Source organism: Oncorhynchus mykiss, chromosome 28, assembly GCF_013265735.2.
Source record: "Oncorhynchus mykiss isolate Arlee chromosome 28, USDA_OmykA_1.1, whole genome shotgun sequence".
Lineage (NCBI taxonomy): Eukaryota > Metazoa > Chordata > Actinopteri > Salmoniformes > Salmonidae > Oncorhynchus > Oncorhynchus mykiss.
In genome coordinates, this window is record NC_048592.1 from 28,893,547 (window position 1) to 28,909,813 (window position 16,267).

The 16,267-nt window shown below is 41.1% G+C and overlaps 1 protein-coding gene across 1 annotated transcript; it reads right to left on the reverse strand.

Annotated features, from left to right (window-relative positions):
- Positions 1-268: 268 nt before the first annotated feature.
- Positions 269-7,693, reverse strand: LOC110508862 (prostaglandin G/H synthase 2). Its single transcript, XM_021589730.2, has 9 exons — positions 6,839-7,693; positions 6,502-6,618; positions 6,237-6,380; positions 5,831-5,974; positions 5,395-5,576; positions 4,929-5,259; positions 4,264-4,550; positions 3,195-3,342; positions 269-2,330 (listed from the first exon to the last, which is right to left on the reverse strand). Exons 1-9 carry the CDS (start codon positions 6,897-6,899, stop codon positions 1,921-1,923), a joined length of 1,824 nt encoding a protein of 607 aa, XP_021445405.1. The 5' UTR covers positions 6,900-7,693; the 3' UTR covers positions 269-1,920.
- Between the last annotated feature and the right edge of the window lie 8,574 nt (positions 7,694-16,267).

A 16,267-nucleotide genomic window follows, 5' to 3' on the forward strand; every position in this document is an offset into this window, starting at 1 on the left:
CAGCCAACCCAAAAAATACTCCTGACTTGTCAGATGGACAAACGCCTTTCAGACTTTAAAGTGAATCCCTGTATGAGTAAAGGAAAGTTTGAAATTAGTAAGAATGACAGACTACATTAAAGTGAAAGGGATGTTCTCTGTTCCCTTCTAAATCTATTAAGCAACAGCATCATTCTAGCTAGTTTCATTAGAGTGGTCTGGGTATGAGATGAGTGTATGTGTTACGTGGGGTAAGCCCACTCATTACAATGTTGATTTTTTTCTATTGTATTGTATAGTTTTGTGTCTACAATCCCAAGAATATTAGCCCAGAAGGACTAATGGTTCTTAATAAATAAAGCACTATAATAAATGCAATGTCAAATTTAACTTGTTTTATTCACAGGCAGAAGGGCAAATTATTTTTTATATGCAACCATGTTAAAGGGGAAATCTGTGATTCCTACGTCCATTCTTAAATGTTTTATTAATGATATGTACACATTGATTCTTGAAGAATATAACTTATTAATTCCTCATGAGCTTTGTTCAATTACCAAACCTCATCTGTAAGCATGTTTAATTTGTTGCATTGCTTGTTAACAATGTAATAACAGTATCTAGCCTCAAAACATGGTTAAAACTATCATTTTGATCTCATGGATGGTCAGTCCTTGCATCTATAGCTTTATCTATGAATTTAAAACTGGTTATACTTCTCCAGCCCCATCCCTCAGCTGTTTACCAAAAACTGGGGCAGGGTGTCCACTTTGTTGTTGTTTGAACTGCAGATTGCCCCTTTTATAACAGTAAAGTCACAATTTACATTCCAATTAAAATGGTATGGCACTTAAGAAAGCATTAAAAGACAATCAATTTACCAAGAATTGTATTAGTGTGATTAATTTGCATTCATTCATTTCACTCTGTAATAATACAGTCTCACAAATATTCACTTCCTCCATTTGCAATAACATTATATTTGACCCAAAAAAAGGACTGACAAATACACCCCAGCTGATTTTCCATGCGGTAGTACAAGTTCTAGACAGACAATAAACAACATAAAAGTATTTCGGATAGGTCTTTGCTTCAAGCAAGGAGATACCTAGACAGTTGCACAACTGAAAGCATTCAACTGAAATGTCTTCCGCATTTAACCACACCCCTTGGAATCAGAGAGTTGCCTAAATTGACTTCTATCATCGGCACCCGGGGAGTAGTTGTTGGGGGTTAACTGCCTTTCTCAAGGGCAGAAAAACGAATGATTTTCCACCTTGCCAGCTCGGGGACTTGAACCAGCGACCTTTCAGTTATTGGCCCAATGCTCTTAACAGCCCCATGTAACTCCTTCAAGTTTCACAGTGTATACAGAGAAAACTAACTTACTTTTGTTCATGTTAAGCATTACAAATGAGTAAACGGTTTTCATATTTAAAAACATAATCATAACTAAATAATCAACAATACACTAATAAATATTAAATACATAAATTAATAAACAATAAATAACTAAATAAGTCCCTCAAGGATTCCGCAATCCCAAATTATAATATTTATACATTTGTCCCATCACTGCACTATTTCCTCATAAAACAGTTAAATCATCTAAATATTATTGCATACAAATTATCCAACACTGCAGTACAAAAAGAGGCCTGGCAATTTCAGATAATCACACACATTTACAGCATGATATGGTTCAATTTAGCCAAATGTCAACAAATGTTCTCTCTCGTCAGTGCAGTTTTGCAACAAATTGGACAAAATAATTGCATATTGCCATGCTAAATGTCATAATTGCTGCAGCAAAATAAAGCCTTTTTGCTTGCAAATATCACAATAAAATCTTAAATACAGCAAAACGACCTAAAATGAGAGCAACTTTAGAACACTAGACACTGCTAAGTGTATTTGAATAAAACCTATTGCTTTAGTTCTTTAAAGCTCGGAAGTCCTTTCTTTCAGCAGAACACCTGGGTTCACATCACTCGGGTGTGTCTCACTTGCGTTGGCTGATGCCTGCTCAAACACTCTAAAAAAATCTGGCACTTGAAAAGACACCATAGGACAAGGACCTTTGACATTGCTGCACACCAGCCTCTCCAATGAAGCAGTGTTGACGATGTCAAAGCCCACAATCCCTCCGAACGTGCTGGGCATCCAGTATTCCGGCGAGCAAATGGGGTTTCCCAGGAGACCTTTCAGGGAATAAGGGGAGCCCATTTCAATCATAGTCTCCCCAAAGACAGAGTTAGGTCTGGGGCGCTCCACCAGAAGGCCTGGGTACAGCTCCACAGCATCCACTTCTCCATATAGACTCTCCAGCTCTGCAGCCAGCTCTTTCTCTCCTGCAACACCCACAGAACAACAAAGGGTTAATAAATCTAGCCTGCTAGTCACCAATGATGAAAATAAACCCTGGATTGCTGAAGCTATGTATTGGCCATTGTAAGGTTTTGAAGCCACCAGCCGGCCATATTGGCACTATCAGTCATCTAGTGTATATATAAGTCATTGCTAGTCACACACGTCTATTAAATCCTTCACTCACAAAATAAAAAGTAAACAAACAACCCACTGGGCACAGACGTCAATTCAACATTGGTTCAACGTAATTTCATTGAACTTACGTGAAAACAGCTTGGATTCAACCAGTGTGTGCCCAGTGGAAAGGTGCATGCTATGACAAGTCTGTGTTTTGGTCTTTATAGGAACTCAATGATGCAAGTATAGACACAGTACAGTTGAACCTTGTGTGAATCTCACGTGAGAGTGTAAATGTGTATGTGATTGTTCGTTGAAGATTACATGTGCAGACTTTAATAATACACCCGCAGGGTATAATAGGCGGCAGCCACTCCCTGCCCACCCTCTATATCAGCAGCTGCCATGTAGGTAGTAACCATGCCAATAACAAAACAACTGAACCAATCCTGTCGCTTTTTCCAGGCACTACTTAAGTTGCCATGCACCTGTGCTTATTAAATAAAACCTTTCACCTAGTTAGATTGAGGATAAATAAATAGCAATATTAAAGGGACACTTCAGGATTTTGGCAATTAAGACCTTTATGAGTCAGATGAACTCATGGGGATACCATTTTATGTCTCTGGAAAATGGTATCCACGGGTTCGTTCATCTGACTCTGGGAAAGTAGATGCAGGGCTTCATTGACAAAATCCCAAACTATCCCTTTAAGATGTGTGTCTCACCTGTGAGATCCTCGAAAGAGGAGTAGGCCCTCATGTTGAAGCGTTTCCTGTAGGCGTTGAGGGACTGGTAACGCATGTCTCTGCTGTGCTCCAGGGCCTTAGCTGCCACGCCCACTACTGAAGGAGGCAGGTTACGCCCACCAGCCACCTGGGAACCAATAGGAATCAAGATTCATTAGTGGAGCTGTATCAGGAGTTTGGGAATTGTTCATTTAGGAAGGACTACCACGTCTAACATTAGGAAGGACTACCATGTCTAACATTTGACATTGGATGTATACTGAGATTGAAAACACACCATTCCCCAACCAGCTCTGTTTATTTGTGACAAAACTGTTGTCACTTAGGCCTCAATGAAATACCATTGCTGTAAGGATGTTCCAGTGTCGAGTGCCGCCCCCCCCCCCCCCCCCCCCCATTCCCACTACTCCCCATCAGTGGTGTAAAGTACTTAAATAAAAATACTTTAAAGTCCTACTTAAGTCGTTTTTTGGGGTATCTGTACTTTACTATTTATATTTTTGACAATTTGTACTTCAATACATTCCTAAAGAAAAGTATGTACTTTTTACTCCATACATTTTCCCTAAACCCCAAATGTACTCTTCACATTTTGAATGCCCTGCAGGACAGGAAAATTGTCTAATTCACACACTTATCAAGAGCACATCCCTGGTCATCTCTACTGCCTCTGATCTGGTTGACTCACTAAACACATGCTTCATTTGTAAATGATGTCTGAGTGTTGGAGTGTGCCCCTGGCTGTCAGTGAATTAAAAAAAACAAGAAAATGGTGCTGTCTGGTTTGCTTAATATAATATAATTTGAAATTATTTTTTAGTTTTGATACTTAAGTATAATTTAGCAATTCCATTTACTTTTGATACTTAAGTATATTTAAAACCAAATACTTTTAGACTTTTACTCAAGTAGAATTTTACTGCGTTATTTTCACTTTTACTTGAGTCATTTTCTATTAAGGTATCTTTACTTTTACTCAAGTATGACAATTGGGTACTTTTTCCACCACTGCTTCCCATAGGACCCCAATGTACACTAGACAACTCACCCTTCCAGCGATCTGCTTGGTGAAGGACTCCACCAGGTTGTTGATGCCGTGCTCTGTAACCAGGGAGTTGTTGAAGACAAACTGGGGGTAGGTGTAGGCGCGGCCCTCGATGTTGAAGGTGTCAGGCATTAGTGGGTGCCAGTGGTACAGGGTATTGAACTCAGCTGCAATACGGTTCTGGTACTGGAAGCGCTGGTTGAACAGGAGCTCCGGGTCGAACTTGAGCTGGAAGTGGTAGCCACTCAGGTGCTGGACGTAGTCCTCGATCACGATCTTTATGGTCTCGCCTGCAAGGAAGGAAGGAAGGAAGGAAGGAAGGAAGGAAGGAAGGAAGGAAGGAAGGAAGGAAGGAAGGAAGGAAGGAAGGAAGGAAGGAAGGAAGGAAGGAAGGAAGGAAGGAAGGAAGGAAGGAAGGAAGGAAGGAAGGGAATGCATGAGATGAGGTTAGTGAGATATTGCTCAATAAATATCTGACACCCACTAAATATAGTGTTTTGATCTGTTTTTCACAGAGCTGTTTTAATCTGTATGCATTGTACGGTTTCTAAAACACTCAAACATTGCCTCACTTTGATCATATATAATTACCATTATAAGGACCTGAAGGATCTAAGACAGTACAGTAGGCACAGTAGGTGTGTCCAGTTTTAGTCCTGATAACTCACCAATTAGGATGAGGCGTGTGGTCTGGAAAATGCGTTCGTCGTCCCATTCGGGATGCTCCTGCATCATGACGTCACAGACGCGGTTGTGCTCTCTCAGCCAGATGGTGGCATACATCATGAGACCGGGGACCAGGCCGAAAAGCTCGTGGCCCACGGCGAAGCGGTGCTCCTCGATCACGTGGGGTGGATAGTGCATCTCGACCCCAACCTCCCTTACCAATGGGGGGTAGACCTCGCCATTCACAACCTGATACTTCAGTTTGCCATTCTTGAACTGCCTCAGCTTGTGCTGTCTCTCCAGAGTGTCTCCATAGACATGGTGTAAGTCCACCTGAAACACAGAGGTAAAGAGTGAGTCCAAACATACACTCCAAACCTAGAAGTTAAAGTCAACCATAAAACAAATTGGAAAACTATTTTCATATGACAGGCCCACTATTTGTTGTGTATTGTAAATTAGACTTACGCCATGGCCCAAGGCTTTGGTGAAAGCTGGTCCTTTTTTGAAGTCTGATTTGAAAAACTGGTGGGTGAAGTGCTGGGCGAAGAAGGCGAACATGAGATTGGAACCCTGAGGATCCGGAATGAACCGCTTCCTCAACATAACCTTCTCCACCACAAGCTTGGCCTCTGGAAGCACAGCTCTTCCTATAAGGAGAAGGAGCGATGTTAGCAAAATACTTGGGGTCCTACCTCAACAAAATATTTATTTGGTTACTAACGACAGTTATAATTATGTTAATTCGACTGCCATATCATTCAGAATCATTTTGGAAACTTCTGAGGGCTGTGACTTTCGACTGGTGTGAATTATTTAGAAACAGGTCTGAAGTTAATTTCTAAGGCTTCCATGGTCTTAGAAAAGGAATCCCAAAAGACTGGTTAGGAGGGAGCTCACTTACCTGCAGTTCCCATAGGTGTAGGACAGCCCTTTGGCAATGGGGGAAGGGTCCGTGTATAGTAAGACAGGTTGGAGTAAGCTTCCCAGCTCTTGTAGCCATAATCAGAATTGTAAGTCGGTGGGCTGTCCACCAAATGTGAGCGGGCTATGAAATAGAGAGGCAGAGAGCAACATTATTTAATTTGTTCAGAAACTGAGCTAATAATGTAATCTATTAAATTTAATGTAAGACTTCTGACTGAAAAATATTTATCATGTATTTTTTCACTCATATTTCGTTCGTGTTTCTTTCTTTTTCTCCACCCTTCCCATATCAGTAAATATCATACAGGTATATCCAAATAATACATTGACTCAACAGTCTTTCATTCATGATCTATCAAAAATGTGATATTATTTCAACTTACATGTCAAGACATAGCTCATGATAGCATTTCTCACAAAACTGATCTTGTTGATGACATTCCACACCCCTTTGTAGTGTGTAAGGAAGTAGTGCACAGTGTTCGGGGCTGGTTTCAATGATATCTTTATCCATGTTAGGAATTCAGCTGCAGAGTGGAGAGGGAATAGGAAATATTTATAATAACAATATCGAATACTCCTCGTGAATAATGATATACATAATATCGATGGAATTTGTATTAGACCTCCTAAAAATGTTTCACTTACGAGTTGTGCAGTTCTTTCCATAATATCCAGTTCTTGTGCATTCACACTCATAGTCGTCGAAGCCTTTTGAATTACATAAGCCCCTATTTTCACATGGTTGTGCACAGCAAGGGTCCACTGAAAATATATTGCAAAAGTTTAGAATGCTATACAAAGTTGTATTATTGTATCCATTCATCTCTTTTTTCCATTACAAACATTCTAATTTGTATTACAGCAATTCAGATAAATCGACACGTTTACGTAAAAGTATAATTCTAAACTATTATTAATAAGCCATATACAATATTTTCACAATATAATATATTTATAAGAGTCTCAAAATAAATATTCTCACCTCCTTCGCAGAAATAGATCCAGACGTTAGAGAGCAAAACAACGCAGATTACTTTATTCATTCCGAAAGATTCTATTGAATCGCAATCCGGTGTAAAATTCCAGCCGACTACAGCTCACACCTCGTAACAGTGATTCTGAAATTCTTGGATGCCTGCTCCATATTTATGTACGATGCTCATCCCAAACTCTTACGCAAACTATTACGCTAATAAAGTCAGGGAACCGGCCAGGACCAGAGGTGAGCGGAAAAATTGGACCAATCATCTTCCTCATGGAGGCATTTGGTCTATTCTGCATCCAGTTAACATTGACATCCACACAGTGTGGTCATTTAAAACAATACAATACACGTTTCTGTATTTACAGTGTATTCAATCACTGTAGCCAACATCAGGTTGTCTTCTTTTTTTTTATTATATTGTATAAAGATTGATAACAAAAGTAACACATTTTCTAAAGACTAATCCAAAATCGATTAGTGAAGACACAGGAAAACGTCTCCACACACTTCTTGTCAGATATTAATTTCTGACAAAAAGCTTTCGTTCAGTCGACCTTCATCAGAGCATATCTCCACAAGCAATAGGGACAGTCTTCCAAAGCAATTACCAGTAAATTAAGGCGATCATTGTTCATACAAACTATATATGGACGGCGGGAAGAATTTATTGTCATTTGGCGCCAACATGTGGCCAAATGTGTCATGGTGTTGTAATTACCGATGTCATTTGTCTTTTACGTCCTTAATTAATAGCTAACCTATTTTATGTTGTTATGTTATTCTTAGTTATTTGAATACTTACTTGCAAGAGTTAGTAATACCTGTTTATGAGTGAAATATTAACTAAACGCAACATGCAACAATTTCAAAGATTTTACTGAGTTACAGTGCATATAAGGAAATCAGTCAATTGAAATAAATAAATTAGACCCTAATCTATGGATTTCACATGACTGGGAATACAGATATGCATCTGATGGTAACAGATACCTTAAAAATGGAAAGTGGACATTCCTGCAGTCGTCAGCATGCAAATTGCACGCTCCCTCAAAACTTGAGACATCTGTAGCATTGTGTTGTGTGACAAAATTGTACATTTTAGAGTGGCCTTTTTAATTGTCCCCAGCACAAGGTGCACCTTTCTGTTTAATCAGATTCTTGATATGCCACACCTGTCAAGTGGATGGATTATCTTGGTAAATGATACATGCTCAATAACAGGGATGTAAACAAATTTGGGCACAGTATTTGAGAGATATAAGCTTTTTGTGAGTATGGAACATTTTTGGTAACTTTTATTTCAGCTCATGAAACATGGGACCAACACTTTTCATGTTGCGTTCATATTTTTGTTCAATATAGATCAGGGTTTCCCAAACTCGGTACTGGGGCCCCTCTTGGGTGCACGTTTTGGTTTTTGCCCAAGCAGTACACAACTGATTCAAATAACAAACTCATCCTCAATCTTTGATTAGTTGAATCCGCTGTGTAGGGGGGCAGGACCGAGTTTGGAAAACCCTGATCTATATTGAACAAAAATATGAATGCAACATGTAAAGTGTTGGTCCCATGTTTCATGAGCTGAAATAAAAGTTACCAAAAATGTTCCATACTCACAAAAAGCTTATATCTCTCAAATATATTGATTGTGCTTTTTTGTTTGTTTATTAGACCACACCATCTACCTATAGAGTTTTCATCTGTATTTTTCGTAGCTGTTTACATACCACCACAGACGGAGGCTGGCACTAAGACAGAATTGAATGAGCTGTATTACGCCATAAGCAAACAAGAAAATGCTCACCCAGAAGCGATGCTCCTAGAGGCCGGGACTTTAATGCAAGGAAACTTAAATCAGTTTTACCAAATTTTTACCAGCATGTCACATGTGCAACCAGAGGGAAAAAAACTCTAGACCACCTTTATTCCACACATAGAGATGCATACTGCCCTACCAAGTAAAAATGCAGTAACTGCTCATAGCGTGGAACTGCTTTTATTTACCATTACTTCACAGTAGCTTATTGCAGTTACTGCTAAGATGACCTCCATTTTTCCAAAACACAATACAATAGAGGCAGGATACTTGTCCACAAGATAAAGAATGTATTTAATGTAGCAAAAATGACGAACTAATTTTCAACCAAATGAGAAGTTACTGCCTTTTTGCTTGGTAGGGCAGCATACAAAGCTCTCCCCCTTCCTCCATTTAGCAAATCTGACCATATTTCTATCCTCCTGAAGTGGTTAGATGATGCGGATGCTACGCTACAGGACGGTTTTGCTAGCACAGACTGGAATATGTTCCGGGATTCATCCAATGGCATTGAGGAGTATACCACCTCCGTCATCGGCTATTTCAATAAGTGCATCGACGACGTCGTCCCCACAGTGACAGTACGTAATATCCCAACCAGAAGCCATGGATTACAGGCAACATCCACATCAGGCTAAAGGCTAGAGCTGCCACTTTCAAGGGGTGGGATACTAATCCGGACGCTTATAAGAAATCCCGCTATGCCAGACGAACCATCAAACAAGCAAAACGTAAAATACAGGATTAAGATTAAATCCTACTACACCGGCTCTGACCCTCATCGGATGTGGCAGGGCTTGAAAACTATTACGGACTACAAAGGGAAACCCAGACGCAAGCTGCCCAGTGACGCAAGCCTACCAGACGAGCTAAATGCTTTTTTACGCTCGCTTCGAGGCAAGCAACACTAAAGCATGCATGAGAGCACCAGCTGTTCTGGATGACTGTGTGATAACGCTCTCGGTAGCCAATGTGAGCAAGACCTTCAAACAGGTCAACATTCACAAAGCCGCGTGGCCAGATGTATTACCAGGACGTGTACTCAAAGCATGCGAGGACCAACTGGCAAGTGTCCTCACTGATATTTTCAACATCTCCCTGACTGAGTCTGTAATACCTACATGTTTCAAGCAGATCACCATAGTCCCTGTGCCCAAGGAAGCGAAGGTAACCTGTCTAAATGATTACCGCCCTGTAGCACTCACGTCTGTAGCCATGAAGTGCTTTGAAAGGCTGATCATGGCTCACATCAACAGCATCCTCCCGGATACACTAGACCCACTCCAATCGCATACTGCACCAACAGATCCACAGATGACGCAATATCAATCGCACTCCACACGGCACTTTCCCACCTGGACAAAAGGAACACCTATTTGAGAATGCTGTTCATTGACTACAGCTCAGCGTTCAACACCATAGTGCCCACAAAGCTCATCAAGTAAGGACCCTGGGACTAAATACCTCCCTCTGCAACTGGATCCTGGACTTCCTGACGGGCCACCCCCAAGTGGTAAGGGTAGGCAACAACGCGTCTGCCATGCTGATCCTCAACACGGGGGCCCCTCGGGTGTGTACTTAGTGTCTGTTCACCCATGACTGCGTGGCCAAACACAACTCCAACACCATCATTAAGTTTGCCGACGACACAACAGTGGTAGGCCTGGTCAACGGGCAACAATGAGACTGCCTATAGGGAGGAGGTCAGAGAACTGGCAGTGTGGTGCCAGGACAACAGCCTCTCCCTCAATGGGGCAAAACAAAGGAGCTGATCGTGGACTACAGGAAAAGGCTGGCCAAATAGTATCCCATTAACATCAACGGGGCTGTAGTGGAGCGGGTCGAGAGTTTCAAGTGCCTTGGTGTCCACATCACCAATGATCTATTTTGGCCCAAACACACCAAGACAGTCGTGAAGAGGGCACGACAAAACCTTTTCCCCCTCAGGAGACTGAAAATATTTGGCATGGGTCCCCAGATCCTCAAAAAGTTCTACAGCTGCACCAATTGAGAGCATCCTGACCGGTTGCATCACCGCCTGGTATGGCAACTGCTCGGCATCTGACCGTAAGGCGGTACAGAGGGTAGTGTGCACGGCCCAGTACATCACTGGGCCCAAGCATACTGCAATCCAGGACATATATAATAGGTGGTGTCAGAGGAAAGTCTATAAAATTGTCAGAGACTCCAGTCACCCAAGTCATAGATTGTTTTCTCTGCTACTGCACAGCAAGCGGTACCGGAGCGCCAAGTCTAGGACCAGAAGGCTCCTTAACAGCTCCTACACCCAAGCCATAAGACTGCTGAACAATTCATCAAATGGCCACCGGACAATTACATTGACCCTCCCCCATTTGTTCTGTAAACTGCTGTTACTCGCTGTTTATTATCTATGCATAGTCACTTCACCCTTACCTACATGTACAAATTACCTCTAACCTGTACCCCCGCACACTGACTGCGGTACCGGTACCCCAGGTATGTAGTCTCGTTATTGTTATGCTATTGTGTTATTTTTTTAAACTTGAGTTTATTTGGTAAATATTTTCTTAACTCTTCTTGACCTGCACTGTTGGTTAAGGGCTTGTAAGTAAGCATTTCACTGTAAGGTCTACACTTATATTTGGCGCATGTGAAATATAAAGTTTGATTTTTGATTTTTTTAAACAGTTTTGTTCCATGAGTGCATCTGTTGTACATGACTAATCAAATGACCTGTGAAGTCAGTTAGAAGTGTCAGCAGGGATGAAAATTAAGCTAGCCCGAGGCTAGTACTTTTCAGACTGGGCTAGTAGACAATGTGCCTGACACATTAGTGAAATTTTGCCTTTACAAACATCGCATGCCACAGATTTAAGACCTGAATGTAGAAATTGTGGTCTGCTAGCCAGTGCCAATAAATGCTTATATTACATCCTTGCATGTCATTCCCTTTCAGACGATCCCCCTGTCACTGTTGGGCCTCCTCAGTGACCTTACAGCTGAGGGTTTTAACTTTCCTCTTGAGAATTAGAATCAGAAGTATAGTCATATAGCTCATCGCAATACTATATCTCTTCGGGGCAAATGTTACCATAGACTGTCCTGATTATCTAGTTGAGCATTCCAGATAATTCCTCCATCCCAGCAGAAATGTCCCATCCACTTAGTAGGATTTTAGATGTGCAGATAGACCAAAGCCCAGTCTATTTTACCGTTAATATAGTCACGTCTGTGGGTTATGGCATTTTAATATAGATGTTACCATATTAGTAATCAACTTAGCTAGCTAGTAAAAGTATTAAAAAAGTGTCTTTCAGATGGGCAGACCAGAAACTAAGTGACAACACTATGGTCTGTAGCTGCCATTTTCTGGTGGGAAAGAGAAATGGCCCTGTATTTACCGGAAAAGGTAGCTCATCCACCATGACAGAAGAGGAAGATCCAGACTGTTGATTGGGAAACAATAACAAACAAGGAGGCATGAGGATTGGGTGTTGAGTATGATAAACAATGTGTTTTCTGTCCAGATATAGATGGTGATACAGCATTGAAAAAGACCTACCACTGACCAAATGTCTCTTTGTTTTTCAGTCCAACAGGAGTGCATCCCTCAGGCCATGCTGGGCATGGACATCCTGTGCCAGTGTGATACGGTTATGGAGACTACAGCAGATTGAGCCTTACAGACAGGTCAGTAACTCATCAAATATGATACAATATTGTGTAAAAAAATGAATTTGTAGATGCATCATCATTTTTACTTTATGTTCCCTTCTCCCCATTCTTTAGACATGTAACCTATTCTAGGAGCCTATTGTTTGTGTATGATCTTTATTAATTGTTCACTTGTTTTTCAACAAAATTAGGTACAGGCAGGGATGACGGGACTTCAGCAAGTAAGACATATTCTGAGAGCCTAGTGTGTGTGTAACATAACCTATTCTGAGAGCCTTGTCACGCTCAGTGGGCAGGGTTCAGACCCTGGGCCCGAGCTTAGTGATGAGCTTGGAGAGCACTATGGTGTTAAAGGCTGAGCTGAACAGTATTCTTACATAGGTATTCCTCTTGTCCAGATGGGATAGGGGAGTGTGCAGTGCGATGAAGTCATCTGAGTCTCATAAAAGGGTCTGAATACTTATGTAACTAAAGTATTTAAGTTTATTTTATTTTTTATAAATTAGCTAACATTTCTACAAACCTGTTTTTGCTTTGCTATTATGGGGTATTGTGTGTAGATCATAATTTGTATTTATTTAAATACTTTTCAGAATAAGGATGTAAAGTAACAAAATGTGAAAAATGTCAAGGGGTCTGAATACTTTCTGAATGCACTGTATCCCAGTCCGCTTAATCGAAACAGTCTTAAAGCATAGATTCAGATTGGTTAACCCAACGTTTAATGGTCCTTACCATTGGTACATTCTGTTTAAGCTTGTGCCTATAGGAGGTGAGGAGCAGAATGGAGGCGTGATCTGATTTGCCAAAGGGAGGGTGGGGGAGGGCCTTTTAGCCGAACCGAAAGGGGGAGTAGCAACGGTCAAGAGTTCTCGATGAGCGAGTGGCGCAGGAGATGTGTTGATAAAACTTTGGTAATGTTTTTCTCAGATTTGTTTTATTAAAGTCCCCAGCTACAATAAATGTGGCCTCAGGATATGCGGTTTACAGTTTGCACAAAATCCAGTGTAGTTCCTTGAGAGCCATTGCGATGTCGGCTTGAGGGGGATTATACACGGCCGTGACGATGACCGAAGAGAATTCTCTCGGGAGGTAATGTGGTCTGTATTTGATGGTGAGCTATTCCAGATCGGGAGAACAAAAGGACTTGAGTTCCTGTACGTTACCACAATCACACCACAAGTAGTTAATCATAAACCCTACACCTCCACCTTTCTTTTTCCTGGAGAGTTATTTTTATGTATGGAGAACCCCGCTGGCTGTATGGACAAGGATAGTATATCTGGAAAGAGCCATGATTCCGTGAAACAGAGTATGTTACAGTTCCTGATGTCTCACTGGAAGGAGATCCTCACCCTGAGCTTGTCTACGTAATTGTCCAGGCACTGAACATTAGCGAGTAATATACTCGGAAGTTGGACTAAAAGCCCACTTTGTATTCCTCTTCTCGATGGCATCTTGGAGCAGCCCCTAGGACGAGTGGAATTGCCTCGAGGACTACAAACAAAGGAACCAATTCACGAAAGTCTAATTTCTGGTCGAGTGACCACTGATAAAAGTTATTTTCGCCTGTAGGTAATAATGCAAAAATCTTTCTGAGCAAATAATAATAACACTACGCAAAACAAAATACTGCTAAGTTAGCTATGAACAGGGTGACCATATCTGTTGGGGCCATCTTGTTTCAACATTACGAAGAATGGCAACACTGCCATGTTGACCTGAGCCTTGCTGTTGGAAAACCACATTAATGTCCGACTTTCAGCTATCGCACATGCAGTCGGTTGCTTTCCCCTTACCACTCAAACGTGCCCAATGGGGACACACTCTTTTCACGCCATTTTGCCCGATGAGTAGTGCTATACGTCATGGTGAACGTGGGTTTCAATGTTCAAGGACCATAGAATTAGGAATTATAATAATTTAATAGGATCTCTATGGCACATTCAACCGAGAACCCTCCGCCTTGGACCTCATTCATAACTTTTTCAACGACATCGCTATGGTGGGTTTATACATTATAGTTTACAATTGCACTTTCATATTAGTACATAATTATGCTTTATTTGAACTAATGATTGGTATCTACCAAGTTACCAATTGGTATCTTCTAAGTGGCTGAACCAGTTTTCCCAAAAGTGAACGATGTGTAACGTCAAGTTTTGCTTGCTAGCCGACCTACAACATGATTGTCGCTATCAAGCCAATCTTGATGCTGGTCAGTCCATTTGCCTTCAAGTGTAAAGGTGGTGGGGAACATTGTCAAGCAGTGCACAAAGAAGAGCATGTCAGTAAACGAGTCCAATACCACACAAGCTGCTAGTGTGCAGGAAATCTAGCATCCTCGGTTGCCAAGAGCCAGGCAATTCGGGGGAAATCTGTAGGCTTACCCGACAGTTTTCTTGAGCACGCAGTGGGCAAATGTCCAGTTGTAGATCTCAAGATTTGGGTGGGGGGGTTGCCGTAAACTGTTTGCTGGATACCGGGAGCCAAGTCAGCACTATCCATGAGTCATTCTTCAGAGAACACTTATTAGGGGAAGAGGAAGACATGCTTTCTACAGCAGGATGGCTTAAGATAACAGCAGCTAACGGGTTGGACATTCCTTACCTAGGCTACCTTGGGTTAGACGTAGAGACCATGGGGATAACTTTACCCGGGTGTGGGTTCCTGGTAGTCAAAGATCCTCCGCAGTCACAGACTACAGTACCAGGTCTCCTTGGAATGAATATCATCAGTAGATGTAGACAACTAGTCCATGCGTTGGATTCTGATTAGAGAGAATCCTTTCAGCGAGTACTATCAAGACAATCTACTATGCTTACTTGAATGAAATATATGAAACTAATCAACAAGATTGCATTTCACCGCGATTGGTTAGTCAACATGCAATAATACCTTTATACTGTTAATCACTGAATTATTTGCGTTTAGATTAAGAAGATCCTATTAACTGAGTTTACCCTTTCCCCCCTCCCTATTCAGTGACGGTGATGTGAACTTTAAAAAAATGCAAACCAATACTTCAGTTTAGTAAGATCAATGATAAATGCAATGATAAATTGAGTTGTAGACCTACCTGTAGTAGGACTTGCTGCAAGCTGTACGTGTGTGAGCTTCTCTCCCTCTCTCTCTCCCCCCCAATGTGATGATTATTTTTTTTTAAACATTGTTTGGTATCGGCGTTGCTGGCTTCTTTAAAAACTGTTAATCTGATGGACTTTAGATGTCCTTGGTCTTATTTATTTGTTTCGGGACCTATAGAGGCATACTTACACAGCAACACTCAAAAAAATGCTGAGTTAAAAACAACACAATTTGGGTAAATATTGGACAAAACACGTTGGGTTATTTTGACCCAGCCAGTTGGGTCACTCAGTTGGGTTACTGATACTGGGTTATTGAGCTATGATCCAACGGGTCAGATCAGAATACTTGAGGCATTGTATAGTAGGGGCCTGGCCTTCAAATAGTTATTTTTGGCCATCCCTGAGAATAAATGTCATTCTGGTTCATTTGTTCTGTTGTATTGTTATCTGCATGGTGAGCACTGACACTTTTTTTTAGCTTTTGTGAGGAGACATGGCCTATTGGGGGCATGGCTTTCATATTGTTATTTTTGCCCACCCGTGAAGGTAAATGTCATTCCATGTTAAGTTTGTAGACAGCACATTTTCAATTTGACTTCAATATTTTTGCATGTTACATATTTTAATAATATAAATGTAATAACATGATTATTTAAATATTATAACAAAGTGGTAACTGTCCTAACATTGGGATATGCATAGGCACTTGAGGAACTTGCACTCTTGTTTAAGCCACATAAGTGTCTTTGCTCAACCTTAATATGTGATGACAATTACAACAGAACAGATGAACCGGAATGACATTTACTCTCACGGGTGGCTAAAAAGAACTGAAAGCCGCACCGCTACTAAGCAACACCTCAA

Excerpts from the sequence above, each read along its gene's own strand:
- LOC110508862 (XM_021589730.2), bottom strand. The coding sequence starts at position 6,899 with ATGAATAAAGTAATCTGCGTTGTTTTGCTCTCTAACGTCTGGATCTAT. Across the intron at positions 6,381-6,501 it reads TGGAAAGAACTGCACAACTC|CTGAATTCCTAACATGGATA; the intron begins GTAAGTGAAACA and ends TCCACTCTGCAG. Across the intron at positions 5,260-5,394 it reads CCAAAGCCTTGGGCCATGGC|GTGGACTTACACCATGTCTA; the intron begins GTAAGTCTAATT and ends TCTGTGTTTCAG.